Here is a 27,821-nt window from a genome sequence, read left to right on the forward strand (position 1 = left end):
CCGAGGACTGCCTGTACCCTAACTTAGAGGCCTCTTCTGAAAATGTTGGTCTTTATTTAGCAATCTGTTTAATTGGCATACAATTATAATACTTATCTCCATCAGAGGTTGAATTAATTATTGTAAAGCACTTTGTTCTTTGTGTATAGCGTTCCTTTCATGGAGGATTTCAAAGCATTTTTATTGACAAGTTATCAAGTTTTTCCATTGTGTGGATATACATATGTGTGTCCATACGCTGTATGGGTGCATAAAATATTTTGTGTGTGTGTGTAAAGATATAGTTGGATATGTATGCATACCTATCTCTATATACTGTATGTATATGCAAAATTATAATGCTAATATCTATCTTGTATGTAGCACTTTTCCTCATTAGATCTCAAAGTGCTTTACAAAGATGGTCAGTATCTTTCTCCTCATTTTACAGATGGGGAAACTGAGGCACAGAGCGGTGACATGACTAACAAAAGGGTTTTCCAAATCTTCTACACCTAGACAGTGCTAAAAACTCAACATTCACAAGTAGTCTCAGAACTGGTTAATAATTCATAGGCATGATGTCACATGATTTAAGACTTTAAATATATAATGTCACGTAAAAAGCAGTGCGTTTCACATATCAAACTACAGGTACAAGCACAGCTCCTAGTACTGCCTCACCCTCCCTCAGACATTGACATGGCTGAAGCTTTGAACATTTCTGCAACAGTGGCAACTGCAAAGGGGAGGTATCTGGAGTATGATGAAAACATACAATAAAAATATTAAAAATAAATACATTTTAACGCATAATTACAATTGTTGCTTTTGTAGTTAGTTATGATGACAGTAAAGCCTCAATGTATTCATATCCTTGTGTTCACAGTTACCTTGCCTTTATTTTCTCTCCATCTTTCGTGTGGATTTTCTTTTTACATAAGATTTTATATTTCTTTAGCAGCATTCCATGAAGTTTGCCCTGCAGCTACAATATCAGAGGGACTATGACTTGACTTGGTTGTTTTCAATTTTCACTTTTTATCAAAGAGCGAAATCCCAGAGTATTGTAAAGCATGAATTTTGCTCTGAGGTTATTATTTGAAATGTTTCCTGCTCTTTCTTAAGTAGAGTGCTATTGTCATTTGCATTAGCCGTTTCAAATGATGGCCCAGCTGTATATTATCACAGCATTTCTGAATTTCAAAGTGTATTTAAAAAAAATCAAATCTAAGAATATTGAACAAATGTCCTAAGCCTCTTTGATATGATTCTTCTGGGTTGGTTGTTAGTGATGGTAGTGTGAAACAGCCACAATCTGGCAGAGAAAACAGCAAGCAATTATCCTGGTACTATCACAGTTGGATCAGATGAAAAAAATTGCATAATGATGTGTACGTGTGTGTACTATACCATAGATAAAGATAGATGTGTGTGTGTGTATGATATGAATAGTAGATTTTGACCAATGTAATTTGGGGGGAAATTTCTTTTGCTGGAAAGAACAAAACATTTCCCTGACAGGCTATTTTATTAAATTGCAACTTTTTGAAGTTGCTCAGAGGTTTGGACAATAACTGTGGAGGTGAATCAGTGAGCAGAGTGTAAGTGAAATAAATGCAGTTTATTGTGTGGATCAGTAATTTAGCAGATGATACTACTAAATACATGCTACTCCTATACGTATTATACACATTGGCAGAGCTGCGAAAAAGAACCAGAGTCTTGACTTCCAACTTCTGCCCTAACCACTATATTACACTCCTTCTCAAGAGCTCATCCGTAGTCAAACTAGGAGTACACTGTGTGGAATTTTGAGTATGATATTACTAATAGCATAACCTGATTTGTGTAAAAAGTGTAATTTCTGTCTTAAAGTCTTGAGATACCATATTTGGAATTGTCTGAAAGACAAAACTCCAATGAAGTCCTCAATAGACTTACTGTATATATATTACATGCTGACAACCTATGTTATGCTTTTAAGAATGGAGGTTTACAAGTGTATAATCTTTCACTGTTGATCTCAGAATTAGAAAGCTATTTTGAAGGATGTATGTAATAATAATCATTATGTATTCTTTTTGGAAGGTAGGTAGTTTTAAAAAGTAAACAAACTGGGAGTCAATAGGAGGAATGGTGGATACAAGGGTGAGGGAAGTGGGACAAAGATGCAGCTAGAAAAAAAATCAGGGAAAAGTGGGGACAAGTGATATAATCTACAGGAGAAGGGTTTTTAAATCTTTGAATTATATTAAATATATCCCAAAATGTAAGTAGATTAAAGCATTATGAAGACATGAACAAGCTTTGCTTGTTCCAAAAAAAGACATTAGGGCAGTACAGGTTTTAATTTATGTATGTATGTATTTATTCCAGTATGTGAAGTGCTTATCTAAAGACCTAGGAAAATGGGACAATGAATAGACTCACAAGTTATAAAATCTGCAGTCTTTTGTTATGAAGTGACAATCATCACATAGCACATCAAAAAAATAAAAAAATACCATTCTGTATAAGAGCCAGCATTTATGTGCAGATCGGAGACAGTCATATGAGATGACTGCAGTATTTCCCCATACATAGACTAGGAATAACTGCAGTATCTGAAATGCCATGCGGTGGTCTGTGAGATGCTAACTTTTTAATGCTGATCACAATGTGTACTGTTGGGACTACAAGTGTTTCTTAAAATGAAATGTCAAGTTGGGGTTTGAGAGAAGGACCAGAAACAGGCATTCAGGGAAGCTGGCAGGGGCAAAAGATACTGGAGCAGGGACCTGATAAGCAGAGGGAATTTATAGTATAAGAAGTACAGGACTATATGAACTCCTCTCCTGGGGAAGAAGGGAGACGGATGGTCCTGTTCACGAAGGTGAAGGGGGATGTGAAAAGTGTCTATATGGTCACATTCCTCACCATCATATAGCCACCTCTCTCCCTTCTGTAATCATTATGGATTCTCCGGTCTGTGTGACTGAGAGAGGCATGATCAAAGAGAGTGGGAGGAGAAGCTGGTAGACTAGCCTCGCTGTGCATCAAGTTCTTCCTCTCTCAGAGCATCAGAACTTAGAATGCAGTGCATCAAAAGGTATACTGCCTTGAGAAGCAATAACTCCTTTCCATAGCTCTTTCAAAGTGAGATTGGGCATAGATTGGATGAGCGCCAGCCAATGGCAGCAGGGTGCCTACCTGAGTTACATTGCCCGTTGCTGAGATGGAGGCATGGAAGCATATGATCTCCAGTTTCATCTTTGGGCATTACAGCAAGCTAGTCTCTAAACCTCAACCCTATACCTTTTCATCGCTACTCAACCACCATCCTGCTGATACGAAGATTTGGTACAGTGGACAGGCTGCTCTTTAGAAGCAGTGGGTTTCAGCAGATCTTTGTTCCTCATTCCTCAGTTTTCCATGAGATTTTGAGCATGTAATCTATAGAGTAGGAAGTAAAAGTTTCAGACCCTTGATTATAGGTGAACATGTCCATAATAAGAAAAGGAGTACTTGTGGCACCTTAGAGACTAACCAGTTTATTTGAGCATGAGCTTTCGTGAGCTACAGCTCACTTCATCGGATGCATAGTGATGAAGTGAGCTGTAGCTCACGAAAGCTCATGCTCAAATAAACTGGTTAGTCTCTAAGGTGCCACAAGTACTCCTTTTCTTTTTACGAATACAGACTAACACGGCTGTTACTCTGAAACATGTCCATAATAGTATGCTCTCCTATTTTTGGATTCTGGTGACTTGCAAATGATTTGGTTTATCTCGAAGCAAAATTCCTCAGTTTGCAAACAGTTTTATAATGTACAGTTACAGGTGCACTAATCCTAAAATAGGGTGTGATAGTATGATGTACTGAGTACCCTGAACCGCCTTTATCATCAGTGAGAGTCTAAGGTGATCAGCACCTCACAGGACCTTGCCAGTAATAAGTCTAATAATACTGTAAATGCTTGGCTTCAAAAAACTGTTTTGAAATTGGAGAGTAATCTTTCACTTATTATGCATTTCATGTCCTCACAAAGTGCATTGTGACAACTCTGTTTCCCTGTAGCATGTCACTGCAACATCAATGGCTCATTCTCAGAGATCTGCAACTCTCAGACAGGGCAGTGTGAGTGCAAGCCCAATGTTGTGGGACGTCGCTGTGATGAGTGTAAGGTGAGTAATCAGAACTGGGATTTCATTTAACTCTTCTCCACTGTTTGACATGACTAAGTACTTGTCCATTTAAAAAAATATTATGGATTGTTCCAGGCAAAGAAAAGCAAAAGTTAAATGGTTTTATTGCTATAGCAGGAGATTGGTGTGTATTCTGGGAGTTTTCTGGAGGAAAACTCAGCACTAAATGAATATACCACTTTCTGTGTAATTAACATGTATACCTTTTTATTCTAAGTCACCTGAAAATTATATACACTATCAATCCTTAATGTATATGAAAAAGGTAATACATAGGAGAGCCCTGAGGAAAAAATTACTGCCTTAAAAGAGACTGGCTGATTTGCAAAAAAGCAAATGCTTGTCTTCTCTGCATTGAATTTTGTGCTTTATGCATTGTGAAGATTTTCATGGCAAAACTGCCTGTTGTCTTGGTGCATTAGTTCAAAAGAGGAAAACATTGCAAAAGACAGTTCCTCTCATGGACCCACCCAACAGCCCAGTCCCCAAATCCTTGATTTTCAAAGTGTTTTGTTCTTCAGACCACTAGAAAACGCTTCATAGATTATTGAAGCTCCACAGACTGCCGAGTGAGAACTCCTGACTTTGGCCCCTCTCTGTTAAAACACCTAAACAGGTGCCTAGTTTAAAGCACACGAGGAATTCTATGGAAATGGAATGGATTATTTCCACACTTAGCTGTGTACTTACTCAAGTAGATTTCTGGGTCAGGGCCTCCATAAATGCCCCACTTTGATTTTCAATATTAGTCAAAGGTTTCATTCAAGGGAGCCCCACTGACATCAGTGGAACAGAGGGCAGAATTTGACCTTTGCTGTACAATATGCACATACAATAATTAAAGCTAGTTAATACTAACCATAGAGTTTATATTTGAGTTCCCATTATAAAATTCAACGTTTTGTGTATTTTGTTTCATAAGTATGTTATCAGATGGTAGATGCAGAGCTAATCTTTGTTTAATGCCGCACTTTTTTCTCAACATCTTTCCATATCACTTCTCTGCCTTTGTTGGCTAACTATCTTTTGCCTTTCACTCCTAAAGCCCAACTACTTGTGGGCCCCAGAAAAGCTATTCTGCATACCCTGTGGCTGCAGTCCTTTAAGATCCATGTCACTGCGCTGTGATATGTCGGGGAGATGCATCTGCAAATCAGGATTCATGGGTAAACGCTGTGAGCTCAGCAGACAGGTGCATAAACGGAAAGAAAATCCACGGGCCACTCAGCAAATCCAAGTCCCTTCTCAGAGATGGGGCTTCACTGGTACCAGCGGCTGCCCACGGGGTGCTTACAGGCCTGTCGCTTTGGTAATCAGAAAACCTGTGTGATGCATGGGCTGGATTTCAGCATTTGTTTGTGCATGGGGACTCCCAAATCGTGGTTGGAGGTTTTTACACCCATTCTGTGTTGTGCTAAATTAACAGTTTATCAAGAAGCCACAGGCTTAGGAATATGACATGGTACAAATGCAGACTTTTAAAATATTTACACTCCTTCAGGATTGAACCTAGCCCAAAGCACAATGTAGGCAAACCCATAAATACCAGAATAAGTCTAGAGACAACATAATCAATAGTGACACATACAGAAATTATGGGTGAAATCCTGGCCCCATTGAAGTCAATGGGAGTGTCGCCACTGACTTTAACTGGGCAGGATTTTACCCTGTATCTTTACGGATTCCAGATATCAAGAAATTTAGTAGAAGGATCAACCCTGATGATGAACATATGTAGGGATTCTGGATCATCGTATGAAGTAGACTTTGAGTTTTCACTAATTCACGTGCCAGCTACTTGAGCTGACTTCTTTTATTGGCTAAAGTGCACATTGGAAGAATCTATTTCCCAACTGAAAACAATAATCAGGATAGTCCTGTTATTTTTCTTGTCTAGTCAAAGCAGGCTTTTTTGAAGTTGGTGTAATTATAATGCCCTGTTCCTAAATGGAAGTGTTTAGGATATACTTTTGTTACCCAAAACTATACGCACAAATACTATTTGCACATATTTTACACATACATGAACATCCATCATAAAGACAAAACATAATAGTATATTCGGAAAGATTCAGCGTATTTCTTTGTTTTTATCCAGGGTCTTAGAAGTGAGAAATTTGCTCCCTGTTAAATATGATGCTTATAAAATAGAGTTTTAATTTCAATATATAAATAGATTTTATTGAGGATTAATCTGGGGGGGACTGCATGACTTATCAGAATGCCTTTCACTCTGCAAAACTCATCACTGTAGACAATACAGTATGCTGGTGATCCTTCTTTCCTTCACGCTATGCAATTCTAGCCTGTGAGCCAATTTTACTGTTTTTCACCCTGATAAACAGAATTTATTAGATCCTATCAAACCTTTCATTGAGAGCTGAGCTGCATGCTGGGTTATGCTTGCTTCACTGCATTGATCTGAATCCCTGTCCTGAGATTTTGCATATTCACATTTCTTCTTTTGAATTCTATTTCTTCCTCTTATGAAAGAAATCTGTAGAGATGGTCTGTAGATTTAATTGAACCTGGAAATTTAATTACATGAGTTTGGGTATTCCTTTCTCTGTTATGTTTCATCATGCTAAGGTACATACCAGTGTAGCATATCACTATAAAATGTGGAAATGAAAATGTGGATAATTACTTGTTATATGTATGATCCTTCATTAGTTTTCACATGATTCTTCCAGTTGACCTCTGCCCAGAGACCCTGTTCCAGCAATCTGATCCATGTCAGATCCATGTCAGCTAAATAAAAATACTCTACCTCCACAGCCTCATGCACTTTAATGACAAAATCACTATATGCAAAGTTTGGTTTCCCTGTCATATTCACAGTAAACATAAACCTAATGTAAAATTGAACTCATCATTTTAATACAAAGAATATTGTGCTGCCATAGAACTTCTGTTCAGCTGATTCAGTGTCAACAATTTAACCTATCGGCCGAAAGCTCAGCATAGGTCTGTCCAGTTTGATATATAGTAAAGCCTTATCTTCCTTTCTTCACAAGTATTTTTGCCTTATACAGATAGGTTTAAGTGGGGAGCTACTTAGTGTTATAACCACTGATATTCAACTTCTGCAGAATATTTGTCTTCAGGTTTTGATTTTGGAAGGCCCCTGGAGCGGTTAATGCAAAAAAAGTAAAAGAATAAAATGAAGAGAAACAAGAGGCTGATTGGTTAGCTTTATCTTCAGCTGTCAGAACTATTTAATTGCCCTGAAAATATTGGACAACACTCAAAACTAGAATAAAAGGATACAACTCACATTGAAGTAAATAAAGTTGTACTCGCTTATACCATAGCTGAATTTGGCCTGTGAATTTTACCTTAATGCTTCCCCCCCCCCCACCCCCCGTTTCGGCAGCAAAATAGAGGGTTCGGTTGTTTTTTGTAAGTTATCTCTATGCATTATTCACAGAGTGCTGTAGTCATATATACTGTTTGACAAATGTGTGAGAAATGGTCCCTGACCCAAGGAGGTGAAATCTATCCTCCCATTCCATCCTGTTTCCCTTCTGTGGGAGCAAGAATGGGCCTGAAATCAGACAAATGTAATAAAAATCATAATGATAATGTGCAAAGCATATAGCAGACTATGCTGAAGCATAGGTCAGTATTTGTATTTATTCAGTTAGCTTATGACTATAACCTTCAAAAATATCACAATCCAAATATTCAGTTCAGCAAGATGGAGCCAGCATTCCAGCCAGGTTAAATGGCAAAGTTCTATAAGTGACCTTTTAGAGCAGACTTCAAAATCTCCCTGCTGAAATAAATTGCTATACTTAGGGATGCCTTATGAGTATGTCTTTGGGAGGTTGTTTGCAATCTGATTACCCTCTATTTCTACATGTGTCGGTAGGTTCTAGAAACAGACATCATAGGAAAATTCATCAGGTTTACACAGCAACACAAAGTGCCCTAATTCTAATAAACATTGGATCAAATACTTAAGTCCTTACTCAGATCAGAGCCAGCAAGATACGTCATGTCCTCAACTCAAAGGCTTTAGGGTCTGGCCCTTTATTTTTAATTTATTTCAGATTATTCTTATTGCCGTTGAGGAGGAAAGAACTCAAATAAACCCTCTGCCCCCAGCACTTTTACTGTTTAACTCTTTGTTCTGTAGATAGACCTCGTCTATACTAAATGCTCTTCCTCTGTCTTATGTGGCAGCCTGGAACATTTGGTCTACAGTCGTCTAGAGGATGTGTTCCCTGTAACTGCAATTCTTTTGGTTCCAAATCCTTCGACTGTGATGAGAATGGACAGTGCCATTGCCAGCCTGGCGTAGCAGGAAAGAAATGCGATCGCTGTGCTCGTGGGTTTTATAACTTTGAAGAAGGAGGATGCACTCGTACGTAAACAATCAGGTCCCATTTCATGGCCTGTTGCAAATTTTTCCCTTCTCAATCTGTAGCATGTTCTTCCTAGGACTATCCTACGCTATATCTAAGGTGGGGGCATTGCCATGGGCCGAGCTGCATACAGAGAGAAAACAAGATAATATGGAGTGACCCACTCTTACCTCTTTTTATAGCCAAGCTGCTATATCATGGGTATGCATAAAAGGCATAGGGACAGAGCTGGTCAGGAATTTTTAAATTAAACATTTTTTGGTCGGAAAATGGTGATTCATGTAAACTTTTTGTGGAAATGATCAGTCATGAAGGTTTCTCAGGTCATGGATGGAATTTCTGGTCAGAGAGTGAGCCCTACAATAGCCCAATGGCTAGGGCACCAGGAATGTGGGATACCCAGGTTCAGAGTCCCTGCTCTGAATAAGGGGTAAAGAGAGTGAAAAGGGCACTGTCCTAGTAGTTAGGGCACTCACCTAGGATATGGGAGACTCACTGACTAGCCATGAAATAAGGAGTAGCTTCAGCAGATGATATTGAGAGAAGATCCACACCTGAATATCCCATACTCCAATGGCTTGGGCAGTCTTCTGGATGGTGGGAGACCCTGTTCAAATTCCCTCTCTACATTAGCCAGAGTGGGAATTGAATCTAGGTCTCCCACATCTCTCATGCCCTAACATCAGGGCTAAAGTTATAGGGAGGGCAGCAGCAGGACCCCCTCCTTGTTTGGCCATTTTGTTAAGTAAGCCCTTGAAAAGAATGGGAAACAAAATCAGTTTTGTTTAATCTGAAATGGATTTTTGTTTCAATTTGCCTGAATTTTCACAATTTTAGAGTTCAGTTCTACCTAAAATGAATTTTTGTTAATTTTTTCCAAAAATTCCTATGAACCAAAAAATCAGTTATTCACTCAGCTCTAACGGTATCTGCCATCACCAAGCTCTTAGTGCATAAAACAAGAGAACTGTGAATGGAGTTCATGATTGGTAGAGCTGGTCAGGAATTTTCCAACAAAATTTTTTTTTTCAGGAAATGCCAGTGTGTTGAAATCAGTTTTTTTCACAGAAACATATCTGTTTCAGCAAAGCTTCTGTTGGGAAGGATTCTCAGGTCTGTATTTCTTTGGGGAGGGGTAGAGAGAGCTCAAGACCCACCCAGAATAGCCAGGAGCCCAGTGTTTGGGGAACTCATGCAGTATATGGAATACCCAGGTTCAAGTCCCGGGTCCAAATCTGGGATAGCAGAGACTTGAACCTGGGTCTCCTGCTTCCTAGGGAGTGCCTAAAGCACTGGGCTATAGAGTCAGCCGCTGCTTCGGTTGATCGGTTCTGTTGGAGCTATTCCACTTTCTGTAAATATTTAACTATTCATTGGGGCAGAGGGAGCTCCTGACACTTATAGCTCCGTGGTTAGTACATGTCTGAAATCAGGCACAGCTCTAGAGTTAGTGTCTCTGTCTCTAGCTCAGTTTTGAAAGTTTTGGTTTCATTCCTCACTGGAACAGAACCAAATGTGGAAACCTCAAAGTTTTTCATGAAATGGAATTCTTGTTTTCTGGCCAACCCTAATGATTGGTCTCTTAGAATCATAGAATATCAGGGTTGGAAGGGACCTCAGGAGGTCATCTAGTCCAACCCCCTGCTCAAAGCAGGACCAATCCCCAATTAAATCATCCCAGCCAGGGCTTTGTCAAGCCTGACCTTAAAAACTTCTAAGGAAGGAGATTCTACCACCTGCCTTGGTAACACATTCCAGTGTTTCACCACCCTCTTGGTGAAAAAGTTTTTCCTAATATCCAACCTAAACCTCCCCCACTGCAACTTGAGACCATTACTCCTTGTCCTGTCCTCTTCTACCACTGAGAATAGTCTAGAACCATCCTCTCTGGAACCACCTCTCAGGTAGTTGAAAGTAGCTATCAAATCCCCCCTCATTCTTCTCTTCTGCAGACTAAACAATCCCAATTTCCTCAGCCTCTCCTCATAAGTCATGTGTTCCAGACCCCTAATAATTTTTGTTGCCCTTCACTGGACTCTCTCCGGTTTATCCACATCCTTCTTGTAGTGTGGGGCCCAAAACTGGACACAGTACTCCAGATGAGGCCTCACCAATGTCGAATGGAGGGGAACGATCACGTCCCTCGATCTGCTCGCTATGCCCCTACTTATACATCCCAAAATGCCATTGGCCTTCTTGGCAACAAGGGCACACTGCTGACTCATATCCAGCTTCTCGTCCACTGTCACCCCTAGGTCCTTTTCCGCAGAACTGTTGCCTAGCCATTCGGTCCCTAGTCTGTAGCGGTGCATTGGGTTCTTCCGTCCTAAGTGCAGGACCCTGCACTTATCCTTATTGAACCTCATCAGATTTCTTTTGGCCCAATCCTCCAATTTGTCTAGGTCCCTCTGTATCCTATCCCTGCCCTCCAGCGTATCTACCACTCCTCCTAGTTTAGTATCATCCGCAAATTTGCTGAGGGTGCAATCCACACCATCCTCCAGATCATTTATGAAGATATTGAACAAAACCAGCCCCAGGACCGACCCCTGGGGCACTCCACTTGACACCGGCTGCCAACTAGACAACTCTTCTTCTAACAGTCACAGAACTAGAAAGCACATCCCTTTTGTGAAATCTTTCTGTCTTTAATCATCCTACAGATAATAAGAATACTTAAATGCATGTTTCCCCACTCATTACAAAATATTTTTCACATAGTTGAGTAAGGGGCATGAAAGGACCATAAATGAGATTTTACATTAAAATCTTAAATTCTGTTTCTCCAAACACAAAAAGACGTAAGTTTAAGACAGTCTATTAAGCTGGGAAAGCAATCCAGGTAAAAAGGGAGTTTTTTGTTTTAGGAGGGGTTTTGTTTTTGTTTTTTTGACAGAAATATATTTGCTTTGTACCAGATGAGAAAGCCATTGTTAAAAAAAAAAATCCAGCTACTTAAAATCGGAAGATTCCGATTTTTAGAAGTTCTAAAATGAAGAAAATAGGAAGGAATTCTGTTAAAAATGCAAGTCCCTCCCACCCCCATCTATTTTAAGTAAGCTTTTTATATGTTGTTTCAAAAGACAAAAAATACAGGAATTGAATAATAAATCACATAGAAAAGACAGAATGTTTTTAAGTATATTAAATCATACTCGAAAAAAGTCCATGAAAATGAGCACCAAAGAGACAGTTAAATGTAGAATAAAATATTGGGCCTCTTTTATCTAGCATTTATCCAAGAGGAATGTAATTTAGAGATTTTTGGCATAATAAAAAAAACATAAAACCTACAAAGGTATATTATAGAAAAACAAAGTATCACAATATATTATTGACATCCGTACAGAAAAGATGTACAAGATTTCTACATGTGAATCCAGTTCTTCACCTGCAACAAATGAATTCTGCTTTTATTATTTATTTTATTAAGCTCACACACTATAATTATTGTGTATTGTAATATCAATTTATTTTTAATTAAATAACATTTGTAGCGAATAGTACTAAAGTCTGGAAATCCAGAGAAGAGAATTCAAGTGACAGACTCAGTCCCTCAGTGAGCTCTGCATGGCTGGGCCTCTACACCAGCATGCAGTCAGTGGAGCTGTGTGGGCACAAGAATCCATCTGCATGAAGGTCATTGCAGGTTCAAGGCAAACGTTTAATAATTTTCTGCAGCAGTTGATTTGTTTTAGAGAGATCAATTTTTACCAAACCACAGCCAACTGTTACGTTTCCACGCCATGCTCATGATTTAGTTCTGGTTGGAGTAGAAACATTTTGAACAATAGAAGGCTTTTTATTGGTATATTTTACCTGTTCATTGAGCTAAACTGTGGTTGTGCCACAACCCTAAGCAAGGGGTAGTACATTGTAGTGCTGCCCTAGAAACAGACGAGGGAACAGATAGTCACTCAGTCATGAGCTGCTTGCTCATTCCCTTTCTGCTGTAGTGGGAAGTGAGGGGGGAGTAACCAGAGCCAACCCTGTACCTGCACTATCTATATTTTTAACCATGAGGGTCAGCAACCATTGAAACAACTTACCAAGGGTGGTAGTGGATTCTCCATCAATGGCCATTTTTAAATCAAGACTGGAGGTTAATCTAAAAAATATACTGATACAGGAATTAATTAGGGAAGTTCTGTGGCTTGTATCATACAGGAGGTCAGACTAGATGATACCAGTGGCTTTATAATCTATGAATCTATGGATCTGGAGCAAATTACTTTTTCCAGCATACTGATGCAGTTGCATTGGTCAGAGCCCCCACTCCTCACTTACCTGTGGAAGCAGCTCTCCCATCCAAGATGCTACCCATGATGTAGAGTCAAGAGTTGCCCTGTGCCAACCTTCTTGGAAGTGTTAGATTGACCATAATCTGGCCCATTATATTTTAAGATGACTCAGTTCCAGCCAATAAAGCTAAAAGAGCTGAAACTTTAACTGATAGTTCTTCAATCATAATTAGTTGGGAATACCCAGAATCCAAACATTTATAGATTTAATATTTTTTCCATAAATTCTGGTTTACTATGAATAGCAACATTATCTCTGATAATTGCTCCAGTTAAAGCTTTAGTGCTATCATTCTCTTCATAAAAATTCTGGATTTTATCATCTAGCTCATTGATTTATTTCTTCTATTGCTGCACTTCATTGTTCTAAACTTACAATTTTATTTGAAACCGGAGTCTAATTTTCTTTGAAGAGTTTATTACAGACCCATTAAAAGCAGAATGTGGTGAAGAAAGGGAACTAGATTTCTGTTCTACTGTTTTAACTGCTTCTGAAGCAGATGCTGTTACCCAGGGTTCTTTCAACCCAAAGCTCTTGGTAACTTTTACTCTGTGTGAGGTGGTGTCAGGAAATAAATCCGGGGAGACACAGCCATCCGACCGATAGATGGCTGGCACAAACAGGACAACACAAGAGTGCTTTCACTTAAAGCTAAACTTTACTTAGTCTCAAGCACTTATACACATGTCTGCAACAGGTTAGTAAAACACCCCCAACCCCTGATAATTACCAAAGCTGAGTGTGGTTCTCGAGTGGCACAACGACAGCCCGACGCATCCAGAGGGAGAGTCCAGTCCTGAAGAGTCCCACCACCTCAAACTTTTCCCCCTTATTTATACATTAGTAATAGAATGACATGTCCCTTAAAGAAAACTTGTTAAGCAAGCAGTTCCAATGGGCAAGCAAGAAGCTCCTTCTGATTATTGATTAACTAGGTCTGGGTTTTTCCAGAGTTTGCAGCCTTGAGACCCCAATAGACATTCCTGGGGCACATCCTGCTCTTCTAAAATCCATGTATCAGCAACTTCAACATAATTCTTATCAGGAAGGACGCGGGGTCAAGCTGCCCTCTCTGTGGCACCCAACCCCCCCCCCCCCTCCTGCCTTAGTTGAACTGAGACCGCTGAATGGCCAATTTACAGCCTGCTGACTTGGCTGCTTTTAGCAATAAGCCATAGTGGTTTCAGGCACTTTACTGGTTTGCCAAAGTCTCCCCGTACAATGCAACTAAAGGGGATCTCAGTGGTGAATGTGGGTTTTCTGCTGTCCACATTATTAGCACCACTTGGAGTTGCAATCAGTTCAGTTGTAGGATATTTATTCAGACTACCTCCATTTTTCTCTTTCTGCCACCTCTTTGGAGGCAAAAGGATGAAAAGAAGGGGAGCCAGGAAGATTTGATTTTTTTAAAAAATATCTCCCTCTTAAAATAGAAGTGCTTGGCTACAGTGAGCCTCTCTGCAGAGAAATTCCAGCAAAGAACAAGAAGTGGAGAGGAACCCTTAGACTTCAAAAGGGAACAAGAGGAAGGAATAACTTTATTTCATATAGATATAGATATATGACAACAGAAAAGTGTCATGTAGTGAAAGCTCTGATGAAAATGGACTTAACCTTGCTCTCTCTATGTCAGGGAGATAGGGTGACTTTGTCTCTGTTTTATTTCTCTATCTCTCTCCCCTGAAGCTTGTGAGTGTTCCCATCTTGGTAATAATTGTGATCCAGTCACCGGCCGCTGTGTGTGCCCTCCCAATACCATAGGAGAGAAGTGTGATAAATGTGCACCAAATTACTGGGGTCATGACATTGTCAGTGGGTGCAAGGTGAGTGGATCTCTTATTTTCTCTCTGTGTGTTCCATGCTTTCTATGGTGTAAAGTACAGTAGTTTGAAGCTACAATACAATTTTAGGCTTGTAAAGAGCCACGTGGTTGAGTTTTGCAATTTGAGTTTTGTGTTTTGAGTTTTGCAATTTTAGGCTTGTAAAGAGCCACGTGGTTGTGTTTTGAGTTTTGGTATCAATCAGGGAAACAATATAGGTGCTGATGACCTGTATCTGAATACTGCAGACTCTCTGTCCTGGGATACAATCTGTTATTTGCTGCATCACCAGATCTGTTTGTACCATATGTTCATCCATGGTGAAGCTGTTGGATATTGTTTGTTTATGATTTCTGTATTATAGGTATATTAACTCAACTGGGAAGATTACTGTTACAGTTCAGGGCCCCACTATGGTCCAGCAAGGGCACCCACTCTTAGTCTTCTAGCACTCCAGTGATTACCTCTCTTGGGCGGAGATGCACATTTCTCTCCCTACTGATGGGCAGGCTGCACAGCTCCCTGCCTACTCTGTGAATTCATCAGCAAGGCAGACTGACTCAGGAGGCCGCTTTGCCTTCCTTCCTCAGAGACTATAAACAGCATAACTGCCGTTATGTTAAGTTATGTTAAGTTACCGTGCAGCTCTTTCAAAGCAAGTGCATTTCTTCTTAAGATGAAAGCATTACAGAGAAAACATATTAAAAATAACAACAGAACCTACACACATGCTAATAAGCTTACCAGAGATCACACCCTGACTGCAGGAAGGGCTCTGGCTTCAAACCCCACCTAGGGGGTTGCCAGTGATTACAAGTTCATAATCACCTTGGCTCACCCATGAATCTGAAAGTCTCTCCTTTATACAGTCTGGGTCTTTGACTTGATAATAGTTGATTCATAGACAATGGGTTTCTCCTCAGGGTGTAGCTTCAAAAGACTGGTGTGGGGGGTGTTGCATAACTGGAGGAATTAAATTTGCATACACCTCCACTAGAGATTTCCTGGAGACAGGGCCGGCTAGCAGGTGCTTGGGGTGGCACATTTCTAGGGGCGGCATTCCGGCGCCGGCCATGCCGTCCCTAGAAATGTGCCCCCTTGCCCCAGCTCGCCTCCGCCTCCGCCTGCTCCCCTGAGCATGCCACCCCCACCGTTCCGCTTCTCCCCCCTCCCTCCCAGGCTTGCCGAGGCAGTGGTGGTGGAACGGAGGTGAGCTGGGGCGGGGAGCGGTTCCTCTACCCCTCCCCCCCGTTACTTCCTGCGCTCTCCCCCCCGCTCACGTCCGCTCTGCCTGTTCCCCTGAACATGCTGCCTCTCCCTTGCCTGAGAGGGAGGGGGAAGAAGCCGAGCGGCAGCATGTTCAGGGCAGCAGGCGGAGTGGAGGTGAGCTAGGGTGGGAGGTTGCGGGGGGGGGCGAGCCGCAGGAAGCAATGGAGGGGGAATGTGGCATGCCCAGGGGAGGAGGCGGGGCTGGGGATTCAGGGAAGGGGTGGAGTTGGGGTGGAGCTGGGGGTTGTGGGGGATGAAAAAAGATGAGGGGCTGCAAAACATTTTTTTGCTTGGGCTGGCAAAAATCCTAGAGCCTGCCCTGCCTGGAGAACCACTTAACTTTAAAAGTTCTCATTGTTTCTAACAGTCTTTTGAAGCTCATAACACTTCCCAGGAATTAACACTTTAATACTGCTGCAGTTACGCCAGAAGAGTGTGCTTTGCCTGAACGTAGTCATATACCATTAATGACCTTCCTTAAAGGGTTGTTTCTCGTCTAGATCAAGCTGCTCACTAATTATGTAGAATCTTTTCCGAGTGTGTTTTAAAGCTCCTCTTGTAAAATCTTTGCCTTTCTGCTGCAATATAGAATGCTTGGCTTGAAACCAGCCTAACAGGGGTGAAGACCCTTGTCTGAGCTGTGGAATCCATTCTCTGTTTGTCTTTTGTATGAGTGTATTAGCATGGCAGCTGCTATGGCACTACCTAAATGAATAATGATATATCAGTCACATCTTCCCTTCTAGCATGTTGCAGCTAATTTCTCCGAGGTGAGGTGCGAATGCCTACTCCACTTGAGCTCTTAGTGGAGCAGGTTTCAGAGCCTGTCATAACTCTCAGGCTGGAGGATGCGGCATAAAACTGGTTCCTTGCAAAAGAAACATTATATGTGATTGGTATTTAGGTTTTTATATTGTACCCCAAGCTATTTCTCTGTGTGGTGAACAATTTGTTCTCTAGGATTTATCTTGCAGCATAACATATTGAATAAACATACTGCTTTGAAAAGGTTTTAATTCTTAGACTATACAGCAGCCTGTCAAACATTTGCTAACCATTAGTGTTTCTGTTGCAGTCAGTAAAGATTGAGTGCGTGTCTGTCATATAAATGACCTATGCTGTGAGCAGGGCTTTTAAATTCAGATGGGATCCTGTAGCTAGTCATGTTAACAAGATTTTAATTTTGAGTGGAAACTAAATCTGCAAATTTTGTTCCTCTCCCTGCCAGCTTTACTACTTTAATTTTAGTGAGTGTGTGTCCACGCCAGTTACTGTGGCAACTTGTACTAGTGGCACTGGACAATGTTGCTATTGCAAGCAAAGTTTCTAGATATGAGGCTCCCATCATGCCACTGATTAAATTGAATGTTCTCTGCTAGCATTACCGAGTAGTCACAGTGATACTCCTGAGGGATTGGTTCTTCTACCTTTTGGAGGCCTTCAGCTTCTCTGACTACCTGCTTCTCTAGAGGACCGTTCTGAAAGTCAGTTCTGTCTGCACTGCGACATGTGGTGTCCATGCACTGGAACCTAATTAATTATCATTGCACTAGTTCTGGTGGGACTTGGTGGCACTGGGATTGAGACCTACGGCAGCTGCAGTTCTGGCAGTGTTGTCTAAGCGTGCCCTGTACCAGATGTCAAGATTTGTTTGTGGGTTTAACAAAACACATTATATTTCTCACTCTGCTACCTCAGACTCAGAGGCCACACACCAGGCCACTAGACTGGTTCATTTACAATGCATAAGCCTCAAGTGATAAATAAAATATGATGAAAATAATATTGTAAATACATGTTGTTTCACTTCCGGCCCCTCTCTTACCCTAACTAGATTGTGGCCTTCTGATACAGATGCATTGCTGTTAACATTGGAAATACATTACTGTATACGAACTCCCAAGTAACCTGTGTTCATCTATGGCTGCAAATGAGAAGACTTCCTACAAGAAATGGAGTACTTGTGGCACCTTAGAGACTAACAAATTTATTTGAGCATAAGCTACAGCTCACTTCATCGGATGCCTACAAGAAATGTGATTAAAATCTATTGTCGTCTCTCTCTTCTTTATAGGCCTGTGATTGCAGTGTGGTTGGATCCCTCAGTTTCCAGTGTAACTCAGATACAGGCTGCTGCTCCTGCCACCCTAAATTCGCTGGGGACAAATGCACTCAGTGCAGACTGGGATATTGGAAATACCCACAGTGCATTCCCTGTGACTGCTTGCTGGCAGGGACTGATCCTCAGACTTGTGACGCAGAGACGGAAAAATGTTCATGCGTTGATGGTACAGGGCAATGTAGCTGCAAGGTAAGGCAATGAGATATGCAAGCTGACTTAATGGTGCCATGGGAACCTGCTTCAAAGTTAGTGGGAGTTTGTACTCGCTTATCACAACAGATTGTTAGTGAGATAACTTGGGACCTACAGTAAACACAAACTCTGTTAGCTGCTTGTAATAGTAGCCCTTTTTTCCTGGCCAAGGGTCTTGCAACTAGAGGGAGAAACAAACAATTAAATGTCACACTAGGTTGCTCTTTCATCCTCTAAAGCTTAATAAAGCAAGTTCCCAAATGTGGCCTTGACTTAGATTTTTTTCTTATTTTATGTTTTTCTTCCTGTCCTTACAGAACTGTTACCATGTTGGCCATATTCAGTGTAAAAATCAGCCGTTTGGCAAATTAGAATGACTTTTTGGGTGATAGCAACATTTGGGCCATATCCCATAGTCCTTAATTAATCCTTACTGGGACATTGACTTCAATGGGAGCTTTGTTGAGTAAGGCTATAGAATTTGTCACATTAATACTCATGCATCTCATCAGAGTGACTCCATTTTAGGATCCTTCATTCTGTTTCAGCATCCAGACATGCAGAGAGAGTAGACAGCTAATAATTAAGGAAGAGGGAGCTGAAATAACTATTATTGCTTGATAATTCTTTTATCAAATGGATATTAGTCAACACATTTTAGGCCTAAAGTATAGCTCCCAAAGGGAGAAAGGAGATTTTACAAAGCCTTATAAAGAAATGTTTTCTTTAGTTGGTTGGGTTTTAAAAATTTTGATGAAAGCAGTTGTTTTTACTTATGTGATCCTGGCAACGTTGTGAATCAAAAAACAACAGCATGGAGCTCCTATATAAGAATCAGAAACCGTAACTGAGTAGGAGCAAAAGCGGTGACATTGACCATTTAAGGCTGATAGGAAAAAAAAGTTAAACAAAAGATGTAAATGAAATTAGATAGTCAACATTCTTTCAATTTTAATACTCTGATTTGGTGTTAGTAATAGAAATAGAGATTTTTTTCCTGGTATGTTTTATATTGACATTGTTCTTTAAATAAAAGATTCAGCTCTTTAATATTGGCTGTGAGTGTTTAAAATGCCACAGAATTGGTATAAAAATCCTTTCAAAAAGGCTCAATGTAAATGATGGGTACATCCAGTGATACACAGTCTAGCTTTCTTTACTGGGAATAATGGCGTAGTGGAATTAAAAGTGTTGACATTACAATAGTGAATAGCTGCACATTTCAACCCTTTAAATATTGTTCAATGACGCGGAAAAACAATCAGATGAAGAGAGAAAGTGGGAATGTTTTACCGCCCTTGATAGTTCTATAAAAATAAATTCCTCAGCTAGTAAAGTCAGTACCATACCTTAAATATTCTGACGTGTCAAGATAAACTCACAGCAGACAAAAGGTTTGATTAACCCATCAATTTTGGAGGGCATAATTTCACTGATTTTATCAATAAGCTGTTAAGCACTCCATATCAAAAGTGCAATTTGTTGTCCTACAAGTACCTCTACCAACATGGAGCCAGCATCCTCTGCCCATACTTATCTAGTGGATGGAGGTATGATATATGTGTGATTGGAGGCTGAAAACCGTAAGCCTTAATTTTTCCCTTAAACCTACTCTTCTCATCCAAATCCCTTTATTGTGCATGGGCTGTGGGGCATGGGGTTGGTTTTGGTTTTTGGTGTGTCTAAATAAAGCTCTTCCCTGTGCTCTTTCTCTTGCAGGTTAACGTGGAAGGTGTCCACTGTGACAGGTGCAGGTCTGGAATGTTTGGACTCTATGCCAAAAACCCACTTGGCTGCAACAGCTGCTATTGCTTTGGTCTGACTACTCAGTGCAGTGAGGCAAAGGGACTGATCCGCATGTGGGTGAGTAGGGAACTGCTGAGCCGTGTAATGTGATAATGTTGTTTCCTGCTGGCTTCTTTTAGTCAGGCACAGAGAGGTAGCTAGGAAATGGCAAAACGTTTAAGCAATCTTTTCCCCTGCGTACTTTGAGAAGTAGAGAGAGGAGCATGTTCCATTAGACAATCAGGGTCAAGGCATTAAAAAAAATTGTTTGATAGTGTAATAGATGTCAAGCCAAAGTAAAGCTATTAAAACCCAGTAAAAAGCAGTGTATTCAAGTGTGGGAAAATTGTGTGGTGAAGATCCAGCACACTAGAGCACTGACACAGAGATGAGAATCAGAACTTGTTGCACAGTTTCCCTAACCATATTCCAGGGTCATTGTTGCTTGTTAAATATGTCTATTTGATTTGATTTGATTAACTCCTCATTTTTTCCCTTACAATTTTTTTTAAAGTCGTGCTTGTGACAGATGCTGATATATTTAAATCCTGGGTTGGTGGGTGGAGCCCAATTGAACAACAAAAGACCTGTCCCCTCAGAAGAGAGAGGTACCACAGATCCCATGCTGGATTGACAGTCCTCGTGACTGAAGTCCTCTGTTTATCTCTAGCACTTTTTCTTCCCTCCTGGTAGACGGAGAGGGATTCCAGATGAGCTGTGTTGGTGCAACTTTATAAATCCGACGTGGGTTGGGTCGAGAGGAAGGTGATAAGACCAGTCATGCCACAGAGCTAATGAAAGCATCAATCCTTTTGTAAACTCTGTTTTGGTCTTTACATGAGGGAATAAAGCTGAAGCATTATTTAAAGCTGGGGGTTTTTTAAATTCTCTTTTTATTCGCTCCTCTTTGAATTCTGAGATTTAAACAAGACTTTGCCGATTCACATTGTAGGCTACCTGGGCCTTTATAGTTTTGAATACTCCAGTCTATCTCAAAACAGAGTCAGTGCCATTTGAAAAGCCATAAATTCACAAACTTCATGCGGCTGATGAAAATCTTTAATGTAGTTCACGTGTGTTAACCATTTTCTTGCTGGCTGATGTACTTGGTGAATAGTAGCAAGACCCACTCCAGGAACATGACTTTGAAGTTGGCAGCTGGAAGGAATACTTCCAAGTCCTGTCACTGAACAACAGCTCCTGAGAATATAATCAGCACAATAATTGAATACCGTGCTGGGCCTCTCCTCTTCCTCAGTGCCCAAATGGCATTTTGTGAAACCCAGATGTGATTTCTTCATTAGCTTAATTGTTGTTCCTGACTCCTTAGCATTATGGTGTCTGCATTTCTGATTTTTTATTTTATTGTTCTCTGTGTTTGTCCAGCTTGTTGCATGCTTTCTATGAACAATCTCGGTAATTCTGGGCAGAAGTTATTCCCGTTTTCTTTTAACCACAGCAATGATTTGGCTGGCATATTATTGGTTTTCTTTCAGTGAGGTTGCTAACATCTAAATAGTTGTGGAATACCATTACATTATCCAATCAGTGTGACTTTTGGGCTCACACAGTTTAGTGTATTTGAGAACACAGTAATTTGTTTCAATTTTAAATGAAAAAGATGCAAGTGGGGCTGGGCAGTACAATGAGTTCATGCACTTGCCTGAGACTCAAAACAGATTAGAACTGGAAAAGGAGATATTTTATTGTGGTACAGGATTACATAAACAACTGATCTGTCTACATCTCAGAAAAAGTTCCTCATTCCCACGCCCTGTCCCCACCCCAAACCTGAGGAAGAATGCTCAGTACAGCCTTAGGGCTGCTAATAGTAAATAGGTATTCTCACACTGGCCACCAGGTTTCACTAATCATAACAAAAATACCTAAAACATTACACTCCTTCCCCTCTAAATCATTCCTAATAATAAAAATAAAACATTAACATTGCAACAACAAAACAAAACATCCTCACTAATTGGCTGGGTACACTACCACAAACCTCAGGCAAATGCAAGGGATTTTCTACCATCGCTAGCATAATTGCCTTATCTTTGGGCTCCCCTGAGACCTCTTCCACTTGGTTCCCCAAGAATTCAGTCTGACTCCAGTCTCATTACTCAGGTTCTTTTGTTTGGCATACAGGAAAGCTACAGTGAGTGGATCAGACTCAAATGTGGGTGGGTGTAGGTCATACCTCACAAACCTCTTCCTTTGCATACATTTACACATGACATTGCATTTACACATGACATTGCATCCCCCACACGTTTTGGGATTGGCTTTGTCCCTTTGTAGGAACCAATCCCTCTACAGCATGCTCTGTCCACACACTGTCCATGCACAATTTATTCCTTACCTCATATATTTCAGGAATATCTTGCCTATTGTTATCTTGACCACTGTAAATGGTTCCCTGGGTGTTCCCCCTTATCTTAGTTAGTACAGACGTTTTGTTTCCAGCCTGCTGATCCATTTGCCTCCTTAATTCTGTCTCCCAAGAAATGAGGCCTCACCCATGTCCATTACTCATGTCAAGCCTACACCTTACTACTACAAGTCCAGTCTATCTCTAGGTTTGGGAGATTTTCTGGAACTGTACAATGGAAACACCTGCAGTCCTTGATCAGTAGCAGGTGCAGAAGGACTTTCTGATAATACAACCATCTCTGCAGGCTTAATGTCCAAGTCTCACTATTTCTGGAAGTAACAATTGGGTGGTCTAATGACTCTGCAACACCTGTTACTTCAATATCCAAATGAGAATTGTCTACTGGTGACTTCCCGTGGTACTGCAGATGAACATGACTGTGATATCTATAAATGTGCCTCCCATCTGATAACTCAGTTACCCAACAAGGTGGTTTTGCATGTGCTATGATGCGAACAGTTAACCAGTTCGTGCCGGAAGAGCATATACTGCATTATGTGCACCTTCTTGGTGACACTCAGACATCATAGTATAACTTTTGTGCTGCATGCTTTTCCTTCAACTTAGCAGCTTTAACCGAGTGTAGAGAGTCCAAATGAGTTCTTAGTTTCCTTCCCATTAAGAGTTTCGGCAGGTGACTTTCCTGTTGTGGCTAGTGGCATCATGCAATACTGGAAAAGAAGCTTGGTCATTTTGGCTTCTGTGCCATCTTCTCCATTCCCTCTTTTATTATTTGGACAGCCCACTGTACTAGGCCCTTGAGGAAGGGTGGTTGGTGCAGTCCTACTGTATTTGATGCTGGGTTTTTTTCCCATAAATTCCTGAAATACAGCACCAGTGAGCTGGGGACCATTGTCACTCATCACTGTCTCAAGAAATCCAAAAGTGGAAAATGTAAGTTCAAGTTTATCAAGTGTAGCCTCAGCTGTGGAGGAGGGCATTGCGTATGCCTCAGTCCATTTTGAATGAACATAAATTATTATTAAAAACGTTTTCCCCATAAATGGACCTGCATAGTCTACATGAAGCCTCACCTAGAGTCACTGAAACCACCCGCATGAGTGCAGAGGAACTTTCAGTGGAGTATGACGGCTAGATTGTGCAACAGTGTGTGGTTTGCCAACAGTCTCGATTTTCTGATCCATTCCCGGGCACCACACACAACTGAACGTGACCCCCTTCGTGTGAACAATGCCAGGATGTGCTTCATGTAACAACTTCAGTACCACTGGTTTGGAGGTATGATCACTCAGGACTCTAATAATAAGCACCCAATCTGGACATGTAAAGAATCCTTTAGGAAGTAATAATGTTGGAGCTCTGTGCTTACTCTCTCTATCCAGCCAGTTGTAACCATTCTCTGCACTCACAACAATAATGGGTCTCGCTCTGTCTCTCTTTTTATTTGTGCTGCCTCAGTTAGAGAAGTGGACAGTAGTACAATATGGAGGATGGTTCCTGTAGGTTGAGGTACTCTGGGCGGGCTATCCGGTAAAGGAAGTCTACTCAGAGCATCTCAATGCTTTTCTAGGTTTATAATCAAACTCATAGTCATAAGCTGATAAAGTGAGAGCCCATCTCTGAATTCTGGCAGATGCCATAGGGGGTACAGGTTTGTGCTCACCAAACAGATCTTTCAGAGGTTTATGGTCTGTGCATAACAAAATGCCTGCCATATAGCTAAGAGTGAAACTTCTTTACCCTCAAAGACTACTGCTAGCCCTTCTCATTCTGGTTTGGGGGGGGTGGGAATTCTGCTGGAGCTAGTGACCTTGTTGCATTACTGATTGGATGCTCAGACCCATCTGACATTCAGTGGGCTAGTACCACTCCCATCCCATATGATGAGGCATCACAAGACAAGACTAGCTTTTTCTGGATTTCATAATGAACTAAAAAGTTTGACTGCAGCAATTCCTTTGCTTCTGCAAAAGCTATTTCTTGTTTTTGACTTCACTAGAATTTTATCCCTTTCTGTAATAGTACAGTTGCCATTTGGGTAAAAATTTGGCTAGAAAGGACACGGACTTTGGTGGTGGTGCCTTCTCCTCTAGAGAATGTAAACCAGTTGCATCAGTTTTGTTTCCAGGTATGTTACTCCAGCAGACTGAAAAATACACTTCTCCATCTTAAGATGCATACTGCTTCAGCCAATTATTGTAGGACCTGGTCCAAATTTTGCAAGTGTTCTGACTCAGATTCCCCTGTAATCAGGATATCATCAAGGTGGACTCAGACACGTGGCATGCCTTTGTATAAATTGTCCATTGCCCTTTGATAAATACTTGGCTCTGCTTACACTCTGAATGGGAGGCAGTTGTAATGAAACAACACTTTGGGAGTATTGATCATTACATAGCTGTTAGAACCATCTTCCAGAGGGATTTGGAGATTTGCATTACTTAAATCAGTTTTTGTGAAAGGTTTTCCCACAGATAAGGTAGCATACAGGTCTTCAATCCTGAGGAGTGGATACCTATCTAACTTGGCCACACAGTTGTAGTCCCAGCATAGCCTCACTCCACCAACTGATTTCAACACTGGGTTAATAGGAGCAGCCTAGACTGAGGATTGGACAGGCTCAATAATACCAGCTAGCTGTAATTGGTCCAGTTCTGGATCTACCTCATGGTTCTTGGCATAGGGTACTTGACTTGGCTTAAAGAAACATGGATTAGCATCTGGATCCATGTAAATTCTGCCAGTGACCCCTTTAAAGTAACAAGACCCTCCTTGAACAGCTCTGAGTGTTTTTTCAAAAAGTGCTTCTACATGTAGCATATAGAGATGGCTGATAACTGCCCCGTTACATTTTAATAGCTTTAACCAGTCTTGCCCAAGGAGACTGGGACCTTCCCCCTTTACTACTACTAAAGGTAAGCATAGCTTTTGATCCTGGTATCCCACCTCCACATTGACTTTACCTCTCACTGGAACTTGTTTTTCTGTATATATACATAACACCACTTTTGCTATTCCCAGCTATAGCGTATTGTTCCTTGGCCACAACTGGTGATGTGTAACTTCACTGATTATAGATAGAGAAGCTCCTGTATCAGTCTCCATGGTTATTCTTTGTCCATCAATTGTAATATCCACTTGCAGTGCCATCTCCTTTTGGCTTTTGTTGGTAACATTAAACATCGTATACCTCAAATCCTCAATTCCTCTTCCTTCTCTGCAATATGACAAGCCTCTTTCTTGTGACCCACATTTTCCCTTTCATATGTCCATTTTGTACAGCATGCTTTTGTAAGATGACTTCGCTTCTGACAAATCCAGCACTCTGTAGCCTTATATGGGGAGGGGTATTTGATCATGTTTCTCCTCACCTCTAAAGCAATGTTGTGTGTTCGTAAGGAGGTACCTCTGTTTACTTAAAGATTCATTTATTTTGTGTGAAATGCTGGACAATTTGTGTATAGCAGATCCCCACAACAGTTTGGCTATCTAACTGTTGTTTAGTGCTTCCCTGTAAATCCAAAACATGCTGCGTACCTACTTCCATACCTTACGCTATTTCCAGAGCTTTGTCAAAACTAAGGTGGACTCTGCCAACAAACATCTTTGAACTCTTTCATCACTGAACCACAGATAAGTCTATCCCACAGCATGGCATTTACTGTATCTCCAAAACCACAAAGCTCTGATAAATAACGCAGTTCTTCTACAAAAACTACTATGGACCACATTCCAGGCTGGTGGGAGAAACGGTTAAATTCAAAATGCTACACAATCTCTGATGGCCTGGGGTTATAATGGTGCAAGACAACTTTAACCAGCTCATCAAAGGATTTGGCATGGGCCTTTTCCACTGCCACCAAACTTCTAATTAAACTGTATGTTTTTGCTCCAAAAACTCTCAGTAACATGGCATGTTTCTTGTTATCATCCTCTTTACCATTTGCAATGAAGTACTGCGAGAGTCTCTGAGTACTGAATCCAGTTCTCCCATTCTGCATCAAACTCTTTCATTTTTCCATATGCAGCCATATGGAAAGGCAAAAAAAGGTTGTCACTTGCACAGTATGTAGAACTGTCTGATGGTTTTTTTCAGTTTATCCTCATTGCCAATGTAATATATGGAGACCCAAAATGGATTAGAACTGAAAAAGGAGATATTTTATTGTGGTACAGGATCACAAAGACAACTAATCAGTCTCCATCTTGGAAAAAATTCCTCACATTGCTCCAACCCAGTGGCGCATGCTCAGTACAGTCTTAGAGCTTCTAACAGTAAATAGTTATTCTCACATTAGCTGCCCGGTGGCAATAAATGTAACAAAAATGCCTATATTACGCCTATCTACCCTGTAAGTCTAGGTCTTAAGTGAAAATAAGAGGTGTGTTTCATCTTAATATAAGATTCTCAGACTCTGTACAGAGGTGTGGCCCAGGACTGAAATAACAGACATATCAAAGTCTTATGAACAAGCTACATTGGCAAAGGTTTGTGAAGAGCTTGCAGACACGTGCTCATATCACATGGTATTTGGTTCTAGCCAGTGCTGCTTTTTCCTCACTGTCATGAGCACTAAATGCAAAGGGCTAGATGGCGGAACTCTTACAGTGCACAACACTTACTCAAATAGTTCTGTTTAGTGGGACTACTCACATGACTAAGGGCTAGTGTGAAAGTAAGTACAACCAGTTTTTAAGAGAATAAAAAATAAAAGAATAACAAGACTTTGTCTACATGAAAAAAGCTTGAAAAAATAATTTTTTTCTTTTTAATCCCTTTAATATGTGCAGCTGACGTTGAAGCCGGAACAGATGGTTCTTCCACTGGTAGATGAAAACCTTCAGGACAATACTACCAGAGGGGTTGTATTCCAGCACCCAGAGATAGTAGCTAACATTGAACTGGTGATGCAAGATCTCCAATCAGAACCTATTTACTGGAAACTTCCAGAGCAATTTGAAGGACGAAAGGTAAAGATGATTTCTTTGAATTCTGACAAAAATTGACATTTTATAAATGCTTCTGATTCCTCTATTGGGAAAATCACAGCAAACTGGAAGGTGCTTGCAAAGAATAAATATTTTTGTCAGTACCGTTTGTCAAGGAAAAATTGTCACAAAAATAATTGGAAATTCTATTAATTGTCATCAAAACTGGGAATCCTGTAACATCAATACTATCTTAAACTAGATATTTAATCATACAAATATATAAGAAATATGCTGCTAATGGGAATTTTATTGTCCATCGAAGGCAATGATAGCCAACAGATCTGTCAGGAATTCCAGATTTTACCTTGTGATTTTATTTATTTGCACAAGATGGAGCTTTTCACAAAACTACTATTAAAAAAAAGGTGGGGGGATTGTATTAAATTAATATTTCACTCTGGTGACTCCCTG

The 27,821-nt window shown here is 40.6% G+C and overlaps 1 protein-coding gene across 2 annotated transcripts in view; it reads left to right on the plus strand.

The window, feature by feature from the left end:
* Nucleotides 1-27,821, plus strand: part of LAMA2 (laminin subunit alpha 2) — a 457,344-nt gene that overhangs the window by 295,316 nt on the left and 134,207 nt on the right. For both annotated transcript variants that reach the window (XM_037894776.2, XM_037894777.2), the window contains exons 20-25: nucleotides 4,039-4,145; nucleotides 8,355-8,535; nucleotides 14,525-14,661; nucleotides 18,002-18,238; nucleotides 19,961-20,104; nucleotides 27,210-27,389. In XM_037894776.2, coding sequence (XP_037750704.1) covers nucleotides 4,039-4,145; nucleotides 8,355-8,535; nucleotides 14,525-14,661; nucleotides 18,002-18,238; nucleotides 19,961-20,104; nucleotides 27,210-27,389 — 986 coding nt within the window. The remainder of the gene's footprint in view (nucleotides 1-4,038; nucleotides 4,146-8,354; nucleotides 8,536-14,524; nucleotides 14,662-18,001; nucleotides 18,239-19,960; nucleotides 20,105-27,209; nucleotides 27,390-27,821) is intronic.

This window comes from Chelonia mydas, chromosome 3 (genome assembly GCF_015237465.2).
Source record: "Chelonia mydas isolate rCheMyd1 chromosome 3, rCheMyd1.pri.v2, whole genome shotgun sequence".
Classification (NCBI taxonomy): domain Eukaryota; kingdom Metazoa; phylum Chordata; order Testudines; family Cheloniidae; genus Chelonia; species Chelonia mydas.